General features: G+C 39.5%; 1 protein-coding gene across 1 annotated transcript; it reads left to right on the forward strand.

The window, feature by feature from the left end:
- The first annotated feature begins 2,430 nt into the window (after positions 1-2,430).
- LOC148699868 (uncharacterized) lies at positions 2,431-6,452 on the forward strand. Its single transcript, XM_088711502.2, has 2 exons — positions 2,431-2,564; positions 3,340-6,452. Exon 2 carries the CDS (start codon positions 4,372-4,374, stop codon positions 5,515-5,517), a length of 1,146 nt encoding a protein of 381 aa, XP_088567628.1. The 5' UTR covers positions 2,431-2,564; positions 3,340-4,371; the 3' UTR covers positions 5,518-6,452.
- The last annotated feature ends 9,239 nt before the right edge of the window (positions 6,453-15,691 follow it).

Genomic DNA, 15,691 nt, shown 5'->3' on the forward strand with positions numbered 1-15,691 from the left:
CAGATGTGGCGTATTCACTAGGAGTAGTGAGTAGGTACCAATCTGACCCAGGAGAAAGCCACTGGAAAGTTGTAAAGACTATCCTCAAGTATTTGAGAAATACTAAGGATAAGTGGCTTGTTTATGGAGATACTGAGTTGAGACTTGTCGGTTATACCGATTCAAGTTTTCAATCAGACCGTGATGATAGCAAGTCTGTGTCTGGTTATGTTTTTACCCTGTATGGTGGGGCTGTCTGTTGGAAGAGTTCCAAGCAGACTACTATAGCGGACTCTGTGTGCGAGGCGGAGTACATTGCGGCATCGGATGCGGCAAAGGAAGCTGTGTGGCTGCGGAAGTTCATTGCTGAGCTCGGAGTTGCACCCTCCCTTAGTGGACCAGTCCTTGTCTATTCGGATAGCACTGGTGCCATCGCTCAGGCCAAGGAACCAAGAGCTCACCAGCGCACCAAGCACATTCTGCGCAGATATCACCTGGTTCGTGAGATAGTAGAACGAGGTGACGTTGATCTTCAAAAGATTGACGGGAAGGATAACTTAGCCGACCCCTTCACTAAGGCCCTCAGTGTAAAGGAGTTTGACCATCATTACTTGAAGATGGGTATACGATACTGTACTGATTGGCTTTAGTTCAAGTGGGAGTTGTTGGAAATTATGTCCTAAATCCAATCAATTGTTGATTGTAAATGTATTTGAATCAATTATAAATAACATGGTATTTATTCATCACCAGAACATCTTCACAAACTCCGATGTGATGAAGTCCTTAGGACTGCTTTGTGTAATGAAATATGATTTTGTCACACAGGTCCTTAAATGTTCATGACCGTATGATATACTATTAATAGGACGATAGTATTATCGGGCGTAGGTCATTGTGTATCATATTTGTTGGTTGTCTTCCAAACCAAAGAGTATAGAGATACTAGTATGGTATACAGGTGAATGGTAGTGTACGTTCACTGAACATGACCAATTGACGGACTCTCTCTTGTCAAGAGTTGTTCCGAGTGGATATGGGTATATGTATCCTTTAGACCTGAGATTGCAACCGGTGGCTTGCAAGCAACTCACTGTACTTTGGTGCCGGACTACCTGAATTTCTAATCCAGCGACGAAAGGTTTCTGGGTCCAGTCAAGTACTTGTGGTAGTCAGTTGCAGATCAAGATGGGATTGACCTCCCTTAGAAATAAGGGTGAATGCCTTGTGTTTTCAATTAAGTAGTACCCTGGCCAGGGAAAGTCAAATCACTATCACTTGACTTATTGAATTGAAACATATTTCCGGATGGATCGTTTCAGGGTAGACAGACTCTAAACCCATCCTGGGCATTTTCTGGTCAAGAGGATGAATTATGCAGTAACCATAGTCCATAGGTTCTAGAATGTTGCTTTGCATCTATTCGACCTATCCGGTCGTCGGGTCCCATTGCTAGATGGTTACTTCGATTAGTGCAGGAAGTGTTCTTGTACTACCGGCTTAAGTTCGAACCTGTGAGGTCACACGCTTAGAAGTTTCTGAATTGATCAAATGGCTGATTGACGATTGAGAATCGTCTAGAGGTAAAATAGTCAATGTGATTGACTGATTGCCCTAAGCAATTGTTGCTTGGAGAAGTTAATTGGTGATTAGATCACTGATTAGACTCAATTTGATTGAGTAATAGAGATTGGGCTTGACCAAATTCAAATATGATTTGAAGTTGGTAAAACCGTAATTGACACCAAAATTGGTTTGGTGAAAATGTCTAATTTGCCCCAACCAAATCAGATTTGGCTTGAGTCAATTTGGATTAAAATCAATTATGATCCTAGTATGACTAGGACTTCCTTCCCTATGTGGGACCCACATACTGTATGTGGGACCCACGTCCTGCCTAGGTGGGACCCACATACTGTATGTGGGACCCATGTCCTGCTTAGGTGGGACCCACATACTGTATGTGGGACCCACATCCCGGCCACCTCACCCCTTTGCATGCGTGACACGTGGCGGAGCAGGACACCTCTTTTGCTTGCATGCGTGACACGTGGTGGAGCAGGACACCTCTTTTGCTTGCATGTGTGACATGTGGCGGGCCTGGACACCTCACACTCCTCCTGATGTCATCCATGACCTCATCTGCCTCATGAGGTCATCCATGACATCGCCCTCCAGGCCACCTCACCCCTTTGCATGCGTGACACGTGGCTGAGCAGGACATCTCTCTTCCTTGCATGTGTGACATGTGTCCTGGCAGGACACCTCACAGGACACCTCATAGGGACACCTCACCTTCTTCTTGGCCTATAAATAGGCCACCCCTCTTCCTTCTTCCTAACACATGGAGAGCACCAGAGAAAGAGAGTGAGAGGAGAGAGTAGTTCTGAAGGTGAAAGCCCAAGAAGGAGTTCTTGAGTTGTGAAGGTCCATCTTCTTCCTTCTCCCTTTCAGCCAACCTTCTGCCTCCCTGCGAGCTAGCACTCCCCGGGAAGCTGATCATTCCGGAGCTTCGCGTGGACGAGTCATCGAGGCCGGACGCTTGTGCGGCTGCGAAGCATCCTTGAAGGAACCTCCTTCTAAAGGTAAGAGATCTGATCTCTTTTATGGTTGAGATATGATCTCAATCTTCAAATCACAAGAAATTGTGATTTATGCATATTGATTTGAATTACACAATCCTCGGGATCTGAGGGCTTTGTGATATATGGTGTCAAAGCAAAGGATTAGTGGAGACTATCCGATTCTCGGGAACTCTCACGCGTGATCGTGTGACGAAGCGTGGCTCTCCACCCGGGGGCTCATATGATGAGTGCTTTGATAGGCACGCGCGGGTGTCACCCTATGTATTGGGACTGAGCCTGCGCCACATGTGATGTGCAGTTGAAGACTGTCTTCGACTGGTACCAGAGTTAAAATATCTAAAATATCAAGCATGTTTTTGGTTAAAATGTTTAACCCGTTCTTTCCGCATAAAAATTTTCTGAAATTCATGCTTAGCCCTCTGCACGCACACCATCACCCGGTACCTGCGGAGTCGTCCCCGCAAGTAAAAAGCAGACCAGCGGAGTCGTCCCCTAGATAGCGGAGACGACTCTCTCAGAGAATTCCAGAAGACTTGTTTTTCCGAGATATAACGGCGGAGACGTCCCCGTAAAGCGCGGAGACGTCCCCGGAGCGCGGAGTCGTCCCCGAAGAAGCGGAGTCGTCCCCATGCAAAAAGCGCAAACAAGCGGAGACGTCCCCGTAAAGCGCGGAGACGTCCCCGGAGCGCCTGGGACGCGACTAACAACTTTTTCAGGTTTGATTTGAATTTCAAACGTCTCTTTTTTTGTGTCTAACGGCTATATTTGCTTTTAGGGCTATAAAAGGGACCTCTTAAGTGCTTCTCAACATCTTCTTACCAACCCAATACAAGATCATTCAAGAGAGAAGAGAGAAAAAGAGGTTCAAGAGAGTTAGTGCATTCAAGTGAAGAAATCAAGCGCCTTCAAGTTTTCCAACAGATTTCGTGCTCAACTACTCTCTCCCGTTTGGTATTCAAAGCTCACATTCAAGCCAACGCGATCCACATCGGAAGAACCATCATCTCCCACGCTTCCAACGGCTAAAAGGGTTCTTGCGGGTTCTAATTATTTATATTGTCATATTTGCTTGTTTAAGAAGCTTTGTTTTGTTTTATACTTTGTTTTAATATCTTGTAACTTGATTCAATCAAGGGATTGAATCAAGGGGTTAAGGTTTGTTGGTGAGCCAAAGAAAAACCAACGGTGTTAAGGTTTGTTGGTGAGCCAAAGAGAAAAACCAACGGTGATAGGTTTGTTGGTGAGCCGAGGGTAAAACCAATGTGTAAGGGTTTGATTGTGATCCCGGAAAAACAATCGGGGAGGTTCTAGTCGGTGAGCCTGGGAAAACCGACCGAGTTCGTTGTGCGCTCGTAAAACAACAAGTTGGGTTGTGAGCTTGTAAAACAACCGGCTGTAATCGGTAGGATTATAGTGAAATTCCCAAGAGGTCTTGGGGAGTGGATGTAGGTGCTGGGGTGCACCGAACCACTATATGTCCTTTGTGTTTGTAATGCCTCTAGTTATTGTCTAACTAACACACTTACTTACTTAGATAAATTGCTTGCTTAATTCTTATCCGCACATCCTTTAGTTGCAAGCATATTTAATCAAGTCGAAGTCTATACATCAAATCCTTGCTAAGTTTAACTTTCACTATGCATCTATACAACTTAGCATAGTTAATCAAAAAGTTTTAGAAGTAGCATAAAAGTCTTAAAAGACCCAATTCACCCCCCCTCTTGGGTTGTATCTACTGGGCAACAAGTGGTATCAGAGCAGGTGCTCAAATATTATTTGTAGTCTTAACCGACTAGAGCCAAAGATCATGACAACTCAAATAGATAGTTTTCTAGGAGAAGGACAATCAATTGATACACCACCACTATTTAATGGCATAAACTATACACAATGGAAAATACGCATGCGCATCTTTATTCAATCACAAAACTATTATTTATGGAAAATCATAATAAATGATCTTCACACACTCTCTCAAACTTTTAATGAAAAGAATTTAGCACAATTGAATGCTGATGCCATGAACCTTTTATATTGTGCATTAGATAGGAATGAGTTTAATTGCATATCTTCTTGCATGACTGCTAAAGAAATATGGAATATGCTTGAAGACAAATATGAATGCACTAACAAATCTGAAACATCATGTGTAGAAGGAGAGCAGTATCATATTGAAAATCCATGCTTGGTGGCACAAGAGGTACATGCTGAAACTGAAAGCAATTTTACATTTGATGAACTCCATGATGCCTTTTCTGATTTGTATTTAGAATATGAGAAACTTATTTGTAAGAACAAAAACTTGAAGATTGAAAATCAAATTCTAATAGATGAAAAACTGAAACTAACCAGTAAAACTGAAATCTTAATTAAAGAAAATCAAGAACTAAATCAAAGAGATCAACTTCTCACTGAAAGTCATGATAAACTTAAGAAAAACAATGAGTTACTTTCAGAAGATAACAGAAGATTAACTAAAGAAGTTGACAGATTAAAACCTGTTGTTAAAAGATTTACCCTCAGCTCTGAAAAATTGAACCTAATGATAAATAATCAAGGAGCTGAATTTGATAAAGTTACATTAGGATATCAACCTTGGTACACCCAAAAACCTTTTAAGAATATGTTTGTTAAAACAGTTTTTAATTACTCTAAAACAGATTCTTATAAACAAAAGCTAAGTAAAATCTCTTCTGTTGTTCCTAAATCTATACATTACAAATTTGATAAACCAAAAAGGGAGAAACAGAAAATTAAAAGTTTTCCTACTACTCATGTTCGATCTAAGTTTGTTAAATTCAACAAGAGGATACAGAAATACATCCCTTGTAATCCTAAAATCTGTAAATTCATGGACAAAATAGCTATTAAGAGAATATGGGTTCCAAAAGGAACAATTATAGCTAACCTACAAGGACCCAAAAGAGCTTGGGTTCCTAAGTTGAAAATATGATTATTCTTTCAGCAAGCATGTCTAGCTATCCAAGGTTCTAATGAAAAATGTTATCTAAACAATGGGTGCTCTAGACATGTGTTAAAGAATTGAATTTAAAATGTAATTAAAAAGAATGATTTAAATGAAAGAAAGGATGAAATAAGTAATTCTTACATCTTCTCGTATTGAAATTACTTTATTAGTTGATTAAAACATAACTTGAAAGTATTAATCATTTTTGTGATATAAGTGATATTTGTCTTTTTGGGTATGAAAAGAAAATATATTCAAATCACTTCATTTTTTTTTGTATGCTCCACTCACTATTGGATAAGTTGCTAAATGATTAATTAATTCATTAAAAATAACTCTATGAACCCTCTATATGCTTGATTAAGAATTTTTATCCATGGCATTATTTTTATTGATCATCAATATGATAATGTGTACTTGGTATGCTTTTGAATATATGCACTATGAATACCAAGATTAAAGAAACCATCCTTGGCACATAGAATCAACTCATGCTAGTATGTACTTAATCTCAAAAGACCTTGCCATAGGCTTGCTTAGATTATCTACTTAAAGGTCAAAGTTTTGCTATGCATGCTAACTAAGGAAACAAACAAAAAACATTTCTAAATTTAAAGATGTTGTTTCCATCTCTAAGTCTTCAAAAGCTTACATTGGACTTGTTCTTGGAGAATAAAACTGAAGTATTTTTCTGTATTTACTAAATCTTGTAGAAGCGTTTCAAATGAAAAAGGTTTCCAAACTGTGAAGATCATGGCACAGTGTTGAAAACCAAAATCCAGATTAAGGTTATACAGAAAATAGTATTAAATTCAATTATTTCAGCTCCATGGACATCATAAGTAAAAAGGGGTTAATAGAATTCTTGAAGAAATGAAAAAGACAATTATGTATGATAGTCATCTACTTAAATAATTTTTAAAAGACTATCATCACTGCTTGTCATACATATAATTTCTATTAGATCTATTTCTGATGAAAATTTTGATCTTCTGAAAAAATGAAAAATGAACCATTGCATATCTTTCATATTTTTCAGTCGTACATGTTATGCTTGATATGCTCTTATGAAAATAATGCCAAATCTGATAGAGATATGTCTATCCTTGGATATCATTCATCAAGCAATGCATATAGAGTATTCAATGAAAAGTTTTTAGTTGCAAAAATATCAAGGTATTTTATTCTTTATGAGACTAATGATTTATTATCAAGATACTAAAATTAAATTATGTATGTATATGGTTAATCTTTTACATATAACAATCTGAAAAACTTGTTAATAATTAGAACCAACTTGGATTTTTCAGATATACACTTAATGATGACTACTAAAAGATTAAATCAAGAAAAGATGAAATAGATCTTGATAAGATTCTTGCATGACTAGAAGTAAAAATCACCTTTATCATTTGTTTGCTTTATAAACGTTATATTCTATCAAATGAGTGTGTAGAATGGACTCCTATGTGCTTACTTTATATATGTTAGATAACCACCATATTTGAAAACACTCATTACAAATATGATAAAGCATTATATGATTTGAAACAAGCATCAAAAGCATGATATAAAAGCTTAAGCAACCTTTTTGATAGAAAGTAATAATGATAAATCTATGTATCAAAAGGAAGAATTTGTGACATTATTTTTGGTTCTACTAATGAAGATTTATATTTTTACTAAGCTCATACAAGGTGAGTTTGAAATATGTATGAGGAATGAATTAACATCTTCTCTCAAACTCCAAATTAAGACAAACAGGAAAGGGGATCTTCATTGACCAACATTAGTCCACAAGAAAACTCTTATAGAAGATTGGCATGAAGAAGGTATATCTATGACCCCATCTTGTAGAGTTTGAAAAGGATGAGCAAAGTAGATCTATTGTGTTAAAGCTGTATTGAAGCATGATAGAATAATTATTTTATCATACAGCTAGTAGACCAGATTGTATGCTCATTATGTAACCGTGTGCAAGACTTCAATCTAACTTTAATTAATCATATTTTATTGATAACAAATAAATCATAATCTGAATTTTGATAGAAACAATTGTTTAAGATAAATTGATTAAAACATAGTTAACATATCTTATTGATAATTATCTTAAGCAAATAGAATCAAAACTAAATTGACTTGAACTATCTTGGTTAATGAATCTATCTCTTTAGTTCAAATGATATGTGCTTGCTTATATTTAGGCAATCTCTTGAGTAAAGTGACTCAACATGCAACTATTGTCATATCTCATATTGAGTCATCTAATTAAAAAATATATATATGTTGGATGAATGCTTTGTATCTTAAAGAAACTAATGACCTTCCTTCAAGAAAGAAAAATGAGAAATTTCAACTTGAAGGATATCTTCATGTAAGATACACTAAACATTCACATGCAAACAAGAGAGAGGATCTTCTTCAGCCAAAAGTTCACACATAAGAAATCTAGTTTGGCTTGAAGAACATATAATGAATAGGTAATTTTAGATACCTTTCTCACAAATTAATTGAGCAAAGTCAATAACTTAAATCCTATTATGGCATGATTAAATTCTTTAATTATTAATTTTTGATATCATGTCTATATGTGTATTGACTGACTTATACTTTTAGAAATTATTTCATGGTTTGCCTAAACTAAAATATATCTTTGCCTATGTCATAACCATGAAATACACAAGTATATGCTTAAAATCTTGATGTAAAATAATTTGTGAGAAGTTATGAATCCTTGAGCACAATGAAAATGTTATTTGCATAATATACATCTATATGATACATAAGATTATCTCTTTATTCTACTCTTTCATGTAAATTACTTGAGAATGACAAAAAGGGAGAGAGATAAAGAAAAGAAAATGGACATTGTTCAAGAGATGAAAAATCTGAGTAAAGGCAAATACTCCAATCTTAAGGAAAAGCAAAACAAACATAGTATACTCGGAACATTTGTGAGACGTTTGGAAGAGATAAAATCTGTAACTAATTACACTCAAACAGGGAAAGTTAGAAGTGAACATTTTAACCTTTCTATATTGCTCATCATAGAGATGGTGCCAATGGGGAGGCTAGTGGTAGTACCCGGCACTATTTGACCCAACTATTCGGTGTAGGGCATATTAGGGACGGCACAAGAGGGAGGCTAGTGGTAGTACCTCGTGCCCCTTCCCAACTCCACCGGATAGGGAGCAAATAGAGTATAGAGCATAAGAAAATAAAAATGAAAGACAAAGTAAATGAAAATATATAAGAATAATCAAGTCAAATTTTTAATTACTTGAAAACACACTTTAAGGATGAAATCAGTGCAAAATTATATAGAGGGAGTTTATCTGAAAAGAATTGATTTTGATCCTTGACATTCTTTTTCTTATTATTTTAATGCATGACTTAACACATAATATATTTTGCATGTGGCATGATGTCTTGAATTATGGGTTCTCAATATTTTTGTAATGCCTCATACTTGGACAATTTGATTGAATATTTGAAATACTACATAACATCTTGTGTTTGGTTTTATTGAAAAGAAATTTCAGATTTGTCGTTCACAATCATCGTTAAAATCTGAAAGTTAAATAAATTTATAAAAAGGAGAAGAGAAGGATATCTCTATTTAGGCAAAATGAATTGAGTGTGTTTTATCTTTCAACTTGCTTAACTTTGGTATATAATGTGCTAATTCATACCAAAACTCACATTAAATACAAAGATTCTGAATATGCTCTTATATATTTGAAATATAAGTTTTCAATCGTAATGATTTAAGATGAGTTATAATGTGGAAGATACATATCTCAAATTATGACCTTGAAAGGCTCTATTGAAAATCTTTATGAAATTCAGAATCTGATTTTGTATAAAAGCTTAAACTCATATGATTTCTAAATAAAATCTTAATATAAGAAAAATAGAATTAAAATTTTGATGCCTTGGTTGATTGCTCCGATACGCATCCGAAACATATCATTTCTTATCTTTAAAGTGTACTAATATTGGTCCAAATGATGTGTCTTTCGATGATTTTGATTGCAAACAAAAATTTCTAAATATATGATCTTATCTTGATATTAAAAAGATTTATTGTGTTTCATATATACATTGGTGAAAAACTATGATTAAGAAATTGAGTTCTATAAATATATATACCTCAATGATCATCTATATGTTTTTCTCTCCTACATTCTTAAAGACTTCCATCAGAATATATATATAGAGTGAATGATCTTAAAGCTAGAAATATTTCAGCTCACTCAAATGATTCTTAAAAGAAAGAAAATGTAAATGTTTTTGAAAGAAACTGAGCTACAAATGAATCATTTTCTGATTAATATTTCTATACATTTTCTCTAAGATTAGGAGAAAGCATAACTTGTGCTTAAAAGATTAAAAAGGGTGATTGCTATAAATTTTGAATAATTCTTGATCACTCTACATTCTCGATATCATAGAATTTCAGTTTTATTCACGCTTGTCATTAAAATCTGAAATTCAACAAAAGAAAAGAATGATTGAAGAGGAATGCATCTTTTGAGGGGGAGCTTTAGATATCTTATCCTAAAGTTACTTTAATTTGATGCATACCTTGATTTTTATGGATTGATTTTGATGAACATCCTTATATTGCAATACACGCTTTAATTATAAGTTTATACCTTAAGATGAGTTCTATAAAGGTTGTCTTATCTCAAACCTTGAGTCTTATGAAAATAAGCTGAAACTTATAGAAAACATATTTTTGAGATTGACAATTTTATTGAACATTATCTACAAATTCTAAACTCTTAAAATGGAATGATCAATTAAGGGGGAGAAAGAAAATTTCAGAAGGAAAGATCTTATGGAACTTAATCGCATAAATCTATAACTAAAGGAGAGGGAAAGAATACTAAATGAAAAGTGATCCTAATACTCTCCAATATGTATCATCTGAAATTTAAATCTGAAAATCTTTATGATACACCTTGAGGCATGTTATTTGGTTAGTATATCTCATGCATCACTCTTGAACCAAATTGCAAATTTTAAGAGCCTCTAATTTAATGAAAAAGGGGGAGAATAATGTGTTAAATTTTCTTGAGTATCTCTTAGAAAATCTATTTTTGAACTTCACTAATGAGTCCTAATTGGCTTGCTCTTTAGAACTTCAATTTTGTGCCAATTCATTATTTTATGTATCAAATTGTGCTTATTCTCTAAAGAAATAAAAGAAAGTCTTTAAAAGAGCTCTAAGATGTATCAAAAATTGCATGAATTCATATTTTGGTATTTGTGCCCCAATGCTCTTATTATCATAAAAGAACTTTGAAGTCATTAAGAATTAATGATCCAACAGGATGATATGTCTTTCAAATATATAAGTTTTGATCTTTTACTCTGAAAATCAATTGAATTGCTCTCCTATTGATAAAATACTTAATAGATTGGGCAAAAGGTCTTAAATGAACAAGCTTTCCCACTTATTATTGAAGAGAGGTCAAATTTCCATTCGTGCTTTCCTTGAATATCATTTGTGGTACTTCTTGAATTAACCTAAGGAAGATTCCACCTACACTTGATTAGAAAACTATCTGTGGTATCAAATTAGAAAATTTCTTGAAATCACATTCGATGTGTTCTGCTCTGGAATTATCTTAATTGGCTCTGATCTATGCTCATTAATCTTTTTCTAACATTATTGCCTTGAGTTATATGATTCATATTCTTGCAATAACTTGACATGCAAATCAGAGTACAATAAGAAAAAGAAATATTTGAGTATTCTTATTGTTGCTGGTGGTCCAAACCGAGAACGATTGGCACAGCGGTGTGAACGGGATTCCGTCTGAGCTGCCTTGGTCGATGTCGATTGTGCTCCACCTTCCACCGGAAAACCTGCAAGCAAGCCTCGCACCACCACTGGGGTAGTGGGGGCCCTCCGACGATCAAGTCAGAGGAGATTGGAGGAGGAGGAGAGATGATAATAGCAAGCAAGAGAGTGCTCTGGAAGATATTGCTTACCCCCCCTTTCTCCCCCCAGCCGCATATATACCTGGCTGGGGGGTCTCTCAGGGGGGTTTGCCATCGTGGGGCACGATGGAGTGGCCACTGACATGGCCGTTACAGGGCGTCGTGGAGCAGCGCTGGGTACGGCCATGACAGGGCGTAGTGGAGTTCCGCTTTGTACGGCTGATACAGGAGATCGTGGAACAGCATCGGATACAGCCGTTGCAGGGAGTAGTGGAGCAGGAGGCCTCGGCGTGCCTCTGGAAAGCAGCCTGTCGTTATCAAGAGATCTCCGACTCGGGGTCGGAGTGCCGGATCAGGGGGCAGCCGACTCGGGGTCGGGCTGCGGTGCTGAGGATATCCGACTTGGGGTCGGATTGCTAGATTAAGGGGCAGCCGACTCGGGGTCGGGCTGCGAAGCCGAAGATGTCCGACTCGGGGCCGGACTGCTGGATCGAAGGACAGCCGTAGTCTTCATGGGCGCGCGTGCCGGTCACGTGGAGCATGGCGGCTTAGTTCCCCCGTAACACTTATCTTTGTGCTTAATGTTCCACTATCTTTTTGATGTTGTCAAAAAGGGGGAGAAATATCTAAGTATATGCTCATAATGCTTTGTATTTTATATTGAATACCAACTCAGCTTAAACTGAAATAGGTTGATTGTGTTAAGCTGATTAAATCTAAAGCATTATCATGAAGTATGTTTTAAATATTTATGTTTTCTACTTCATGCAACTTAGCTATGCATTAGTCCTAGAACACAATATATTTTATATTGCACATACTCCAAGTTTTGTCATCATCAAAAAGGGGGAGATTGTTGACCCTCTAATGGATTTTGATGAATACAAAACACTAGAGCATAATTCACAAGTTATTTGAGGATTTCAGTTGGTTAATTAAGAATATTGTTAAGAAATGTCTAGGCAAGTTTCCATGATTTTTAAGAACTTATTGAAGAATTTTTGAGATGAAAGAAAAAGTTCAGAGACAGCCGAGACGTCTCCGGGTTGTCTCCGAGACGTCTCTGGCACAAACAGGAAGAACTGGCACGTCTGGAGACGTCCCCGGTACCTGCGGAGTCGTCCCCGCAAGTAAAAAGCAGACCAGCGGAGTCGTCCCCTAGATAGCGGAGACGACTCTCTCAGAGAATTCCAGAAGACTTGTTTTTCGGAGATATAACGGCGGAGACGTCTCCGTAAAGCGCGGAGACGTCCCCGGAGCGCGGAGTCGTCCCCGAAGAAGCGGAGTCGTCCCCATGCAAAAAGCGCAAACAAGCGGAGACGTCCCCGTAAAGCGCGGAGACGTCCCCGGAGCGCCTGGGACGCGACTAACAACTTTTTCAGGTTTGATTTGAATTTCAAACGTCTCTTTTTTTGTGTCTAACGGCTATATTTGCTTTTAGGGCTATAAAAGGGACCTCTTAAGTGCTTCTCAACATCTTCTTACCAACCCAATACAAGATCATTCAAGAGAGAAGAGAGAAAAAGAGGTTCAAGAGAGTTAGTGCATTCAAGTGAAGAAATCAAGCGCCTTCAAGTTTTCCAACAGATTTCGTGCTCAACTACTCTCTCCCGTTTGGCATTCAAAGCTCACATTCAAGCCAACGCGATCCACATCGGAAGAACCATTATCTCCCACGCTTCCAACGGCTAAAAGGGTTCTTGCGGGTTCTAATTATTTATATTGTCATATTTGCTTGTTTAAGAAGCTTTGTTTTGTTTTATACTTTGTTTTAATATCTTGTAACTTGATTCAATCAAGGGATTGAATCAAGGGGTTAAGGTTTGTTGGTGAGCCAAAGAAAAACCAACGGTGTTAAGGTTTGTTGGTGAGCCAAAGAGAAAAACCAACGGTGATAGGTTTGTTGGTGAGCCGAGGGTAAAACCAATGTGTAAGGGTTTGATTGTGATCCCGGAAAAACAATCGGGGAGGTTCTAGTCGGTGAGCCTGGGAAAACCGACCGAGTTCGTTGTGCGCTCGTAAAACAACAAGTTGGGTTGTGAGCTTGTAAAACAACCGGCTGTAATCGGTAGGATTATAGTGAAATTCCCAAGAGGTCTTGGGGAGTGGATGTAGGTGCTGGGGTGCACCGAACCACTATATGTCCTTTGTGTTTGTAATGCCTCTAGTTATTGTCTAACTAACACACTTACTTACTTAGATAAATTGCTTGCTTAATTCTTATCCGCACATCCTTTAGTTGCAAGCATATTTAATCAAGTCGAAGTCTATACATCAAACCCTTGCTAAGTTTAACTTTCACTGTGCATCTATACAACTTAGCATAGTTAATCAAAAAGTTTTAGAAGTAGCATAAAAGTCTTAAAAGACCCAATTCACCCCCCCTCTTGGGTTGTATCTACTGGGCAACAGGGTCAGTGGTCCCGTTGTAGGGCTCTATCTGAGGTATTTTGAACCTTGGTGGGACCGGCTCATCTTCGATCTGGCGGAAGAAAGGTGACTTGGTCATGAACTCAAAGTCATCTTCACGCCTTACCTTCTGGCTGTGGAGCGCCTCGATCTGCCGCTCGAGTTCTCAACCTCTCTGCCGAGCTCGGGTGGAACTCCTGTTGCAGCTCGGCATGAGGCAGGCCCCGCCTCAGATGGGTGCTCCCGGGCTCGAGGTGTCAGGCTTCGGCGCGAGCTCGCGGGATAATGGATGCGCAACAAGCCCTCCCGGCTCGAGGGTCGAGCTCGGTGGAAGCTTTGGTGGTGGCGACGCTCTACAGAAAAATGACGTTGCGAGCGGCGTCCTGAGGACTCATCGTGAGGAGAGAGTAAAGATTGGTCTTCTACTTGTTGTAGGCCTTGAACGGCCGCAGTGAGTGCTTGGACTTGTTGAACAAGCAGGTTGAACTGCTCTGGTTGAACTTGGGGGACTGGATCCGTTGGAGGCCTTGGTGATGGGTTCTGGATTGAGTATCCAGGACTTGGTACGCGATGCCGGGAGGCGTTAGAGGCTCCCTTACTCCTTAGCTTCATGGCCACGACTCGGGCCTTTCCTCTAGCGTCAACTGTTGCTGGAATTTGGACCCAGGGGCGGCCGTCGGCTGAGAAGGAGGGAGCTCCGGCAAGAGATGGAGGGTGGCGGTCCGTCGGCGGGCGGCATCCTCCGGAGGACCTGCAAAAAGCCGATGGCCGGGGTTTCCAGCGCCGGCCCTCCGATGCTTAAGTCAGAGGGGGCAAGTATATAGAGGGAGAGAAAATATATCCCAGGGTTTCAGAGTTCCCCCTTTCTAAGAGGGAGAGGTTTTCCTTTTATAGGAGGGATACAGGGTTACCTGTGATGTGACCGGGCAAATTAAATGAGTTACCGTCATGATTGAGTATGATCATCTGAATTAAGCATTGCCATGGAGGATGGGACTGGAGCAAATGAGTTGTTGTGGGTGACCGGACGTAGTTGAGTGAGCCGATGAGTTGCCATGGATGACTTGAGATTTTGAGTAACCCGAAGATCCGTGGAGACCATGCGCATTAATTGTTGACAGTCGTAGCAGGGTATAGTCCCTGGTTGATGTGTCGTGGCGTGGCCGGCAAGCAAAGCATGGTACGGTGAGACTGCTGTAGGGCATGGCCGCAGCATGTGGACGACGAACCCGGTCTTATGAGCTCGGCCTGCATGAGCTCAGCCTGCATGAGCTCGGTCTTCTGAGCTCGGCATGCATGAGCTCAGCTCGGCCTGCATGAGCTCGCCTCGGCCTTCTAAGCTCGGCTCGGCCTGCATGAGCTCGGCTTGCATGAGCTCGGCTCGGCCTGCATGTGCTCGACTTGCATGAACTCGGCTCGGTCTTCTGAGCTCGGCTCGGCCTGCATGAGCTTGGCTCGGTCCTCTGAGCTCGGCTCGGCCTGCGAAGCTCAGCTTGTATGAGCTCGGCTCGGCCTGTTGAGCTCGGCTCAGCCTGCATGAGTTCGGTCTTCTGAGCTCGGCTCGGCCTGCATGAGCTAGGCCGGTCTTCTGAGCTTGGCTCGGCCTGCATAAGCTCGGCTCGGCCTTCTGAGCTCGGCTTGCATGAACTCGGCTCGGTCTTCTGAGCTCGGTTCGGCCTGCATGAGCTCGGCTCGACCTTCTGATCTCGGCTTGCATGAGCTCGGCTCGGTCCTCTGAGCTCGGCTCGGCCTGCATGAGCTCGGCTCGGCCTTCCGAGCTCGGCTCAGCCTTCTGAGC

The sequence above is a fragment of the Phoenix dactylifera genome, chromosome 15 (genome assembly GCF_051530095.1).
Source record: "Phoenix dactylifera cultivar Ajwa chromosome 15, Ajwa_hap1_PhDact_Kaust_v1.1, whole genome shotgun sequence".
Lineage (NCBI taxonomy): Eukaryota > Viridiplantae > Streptophyta > Magnoliopsida > Arecales > Arecaceae > Phoenix > Phoenix dactylifera.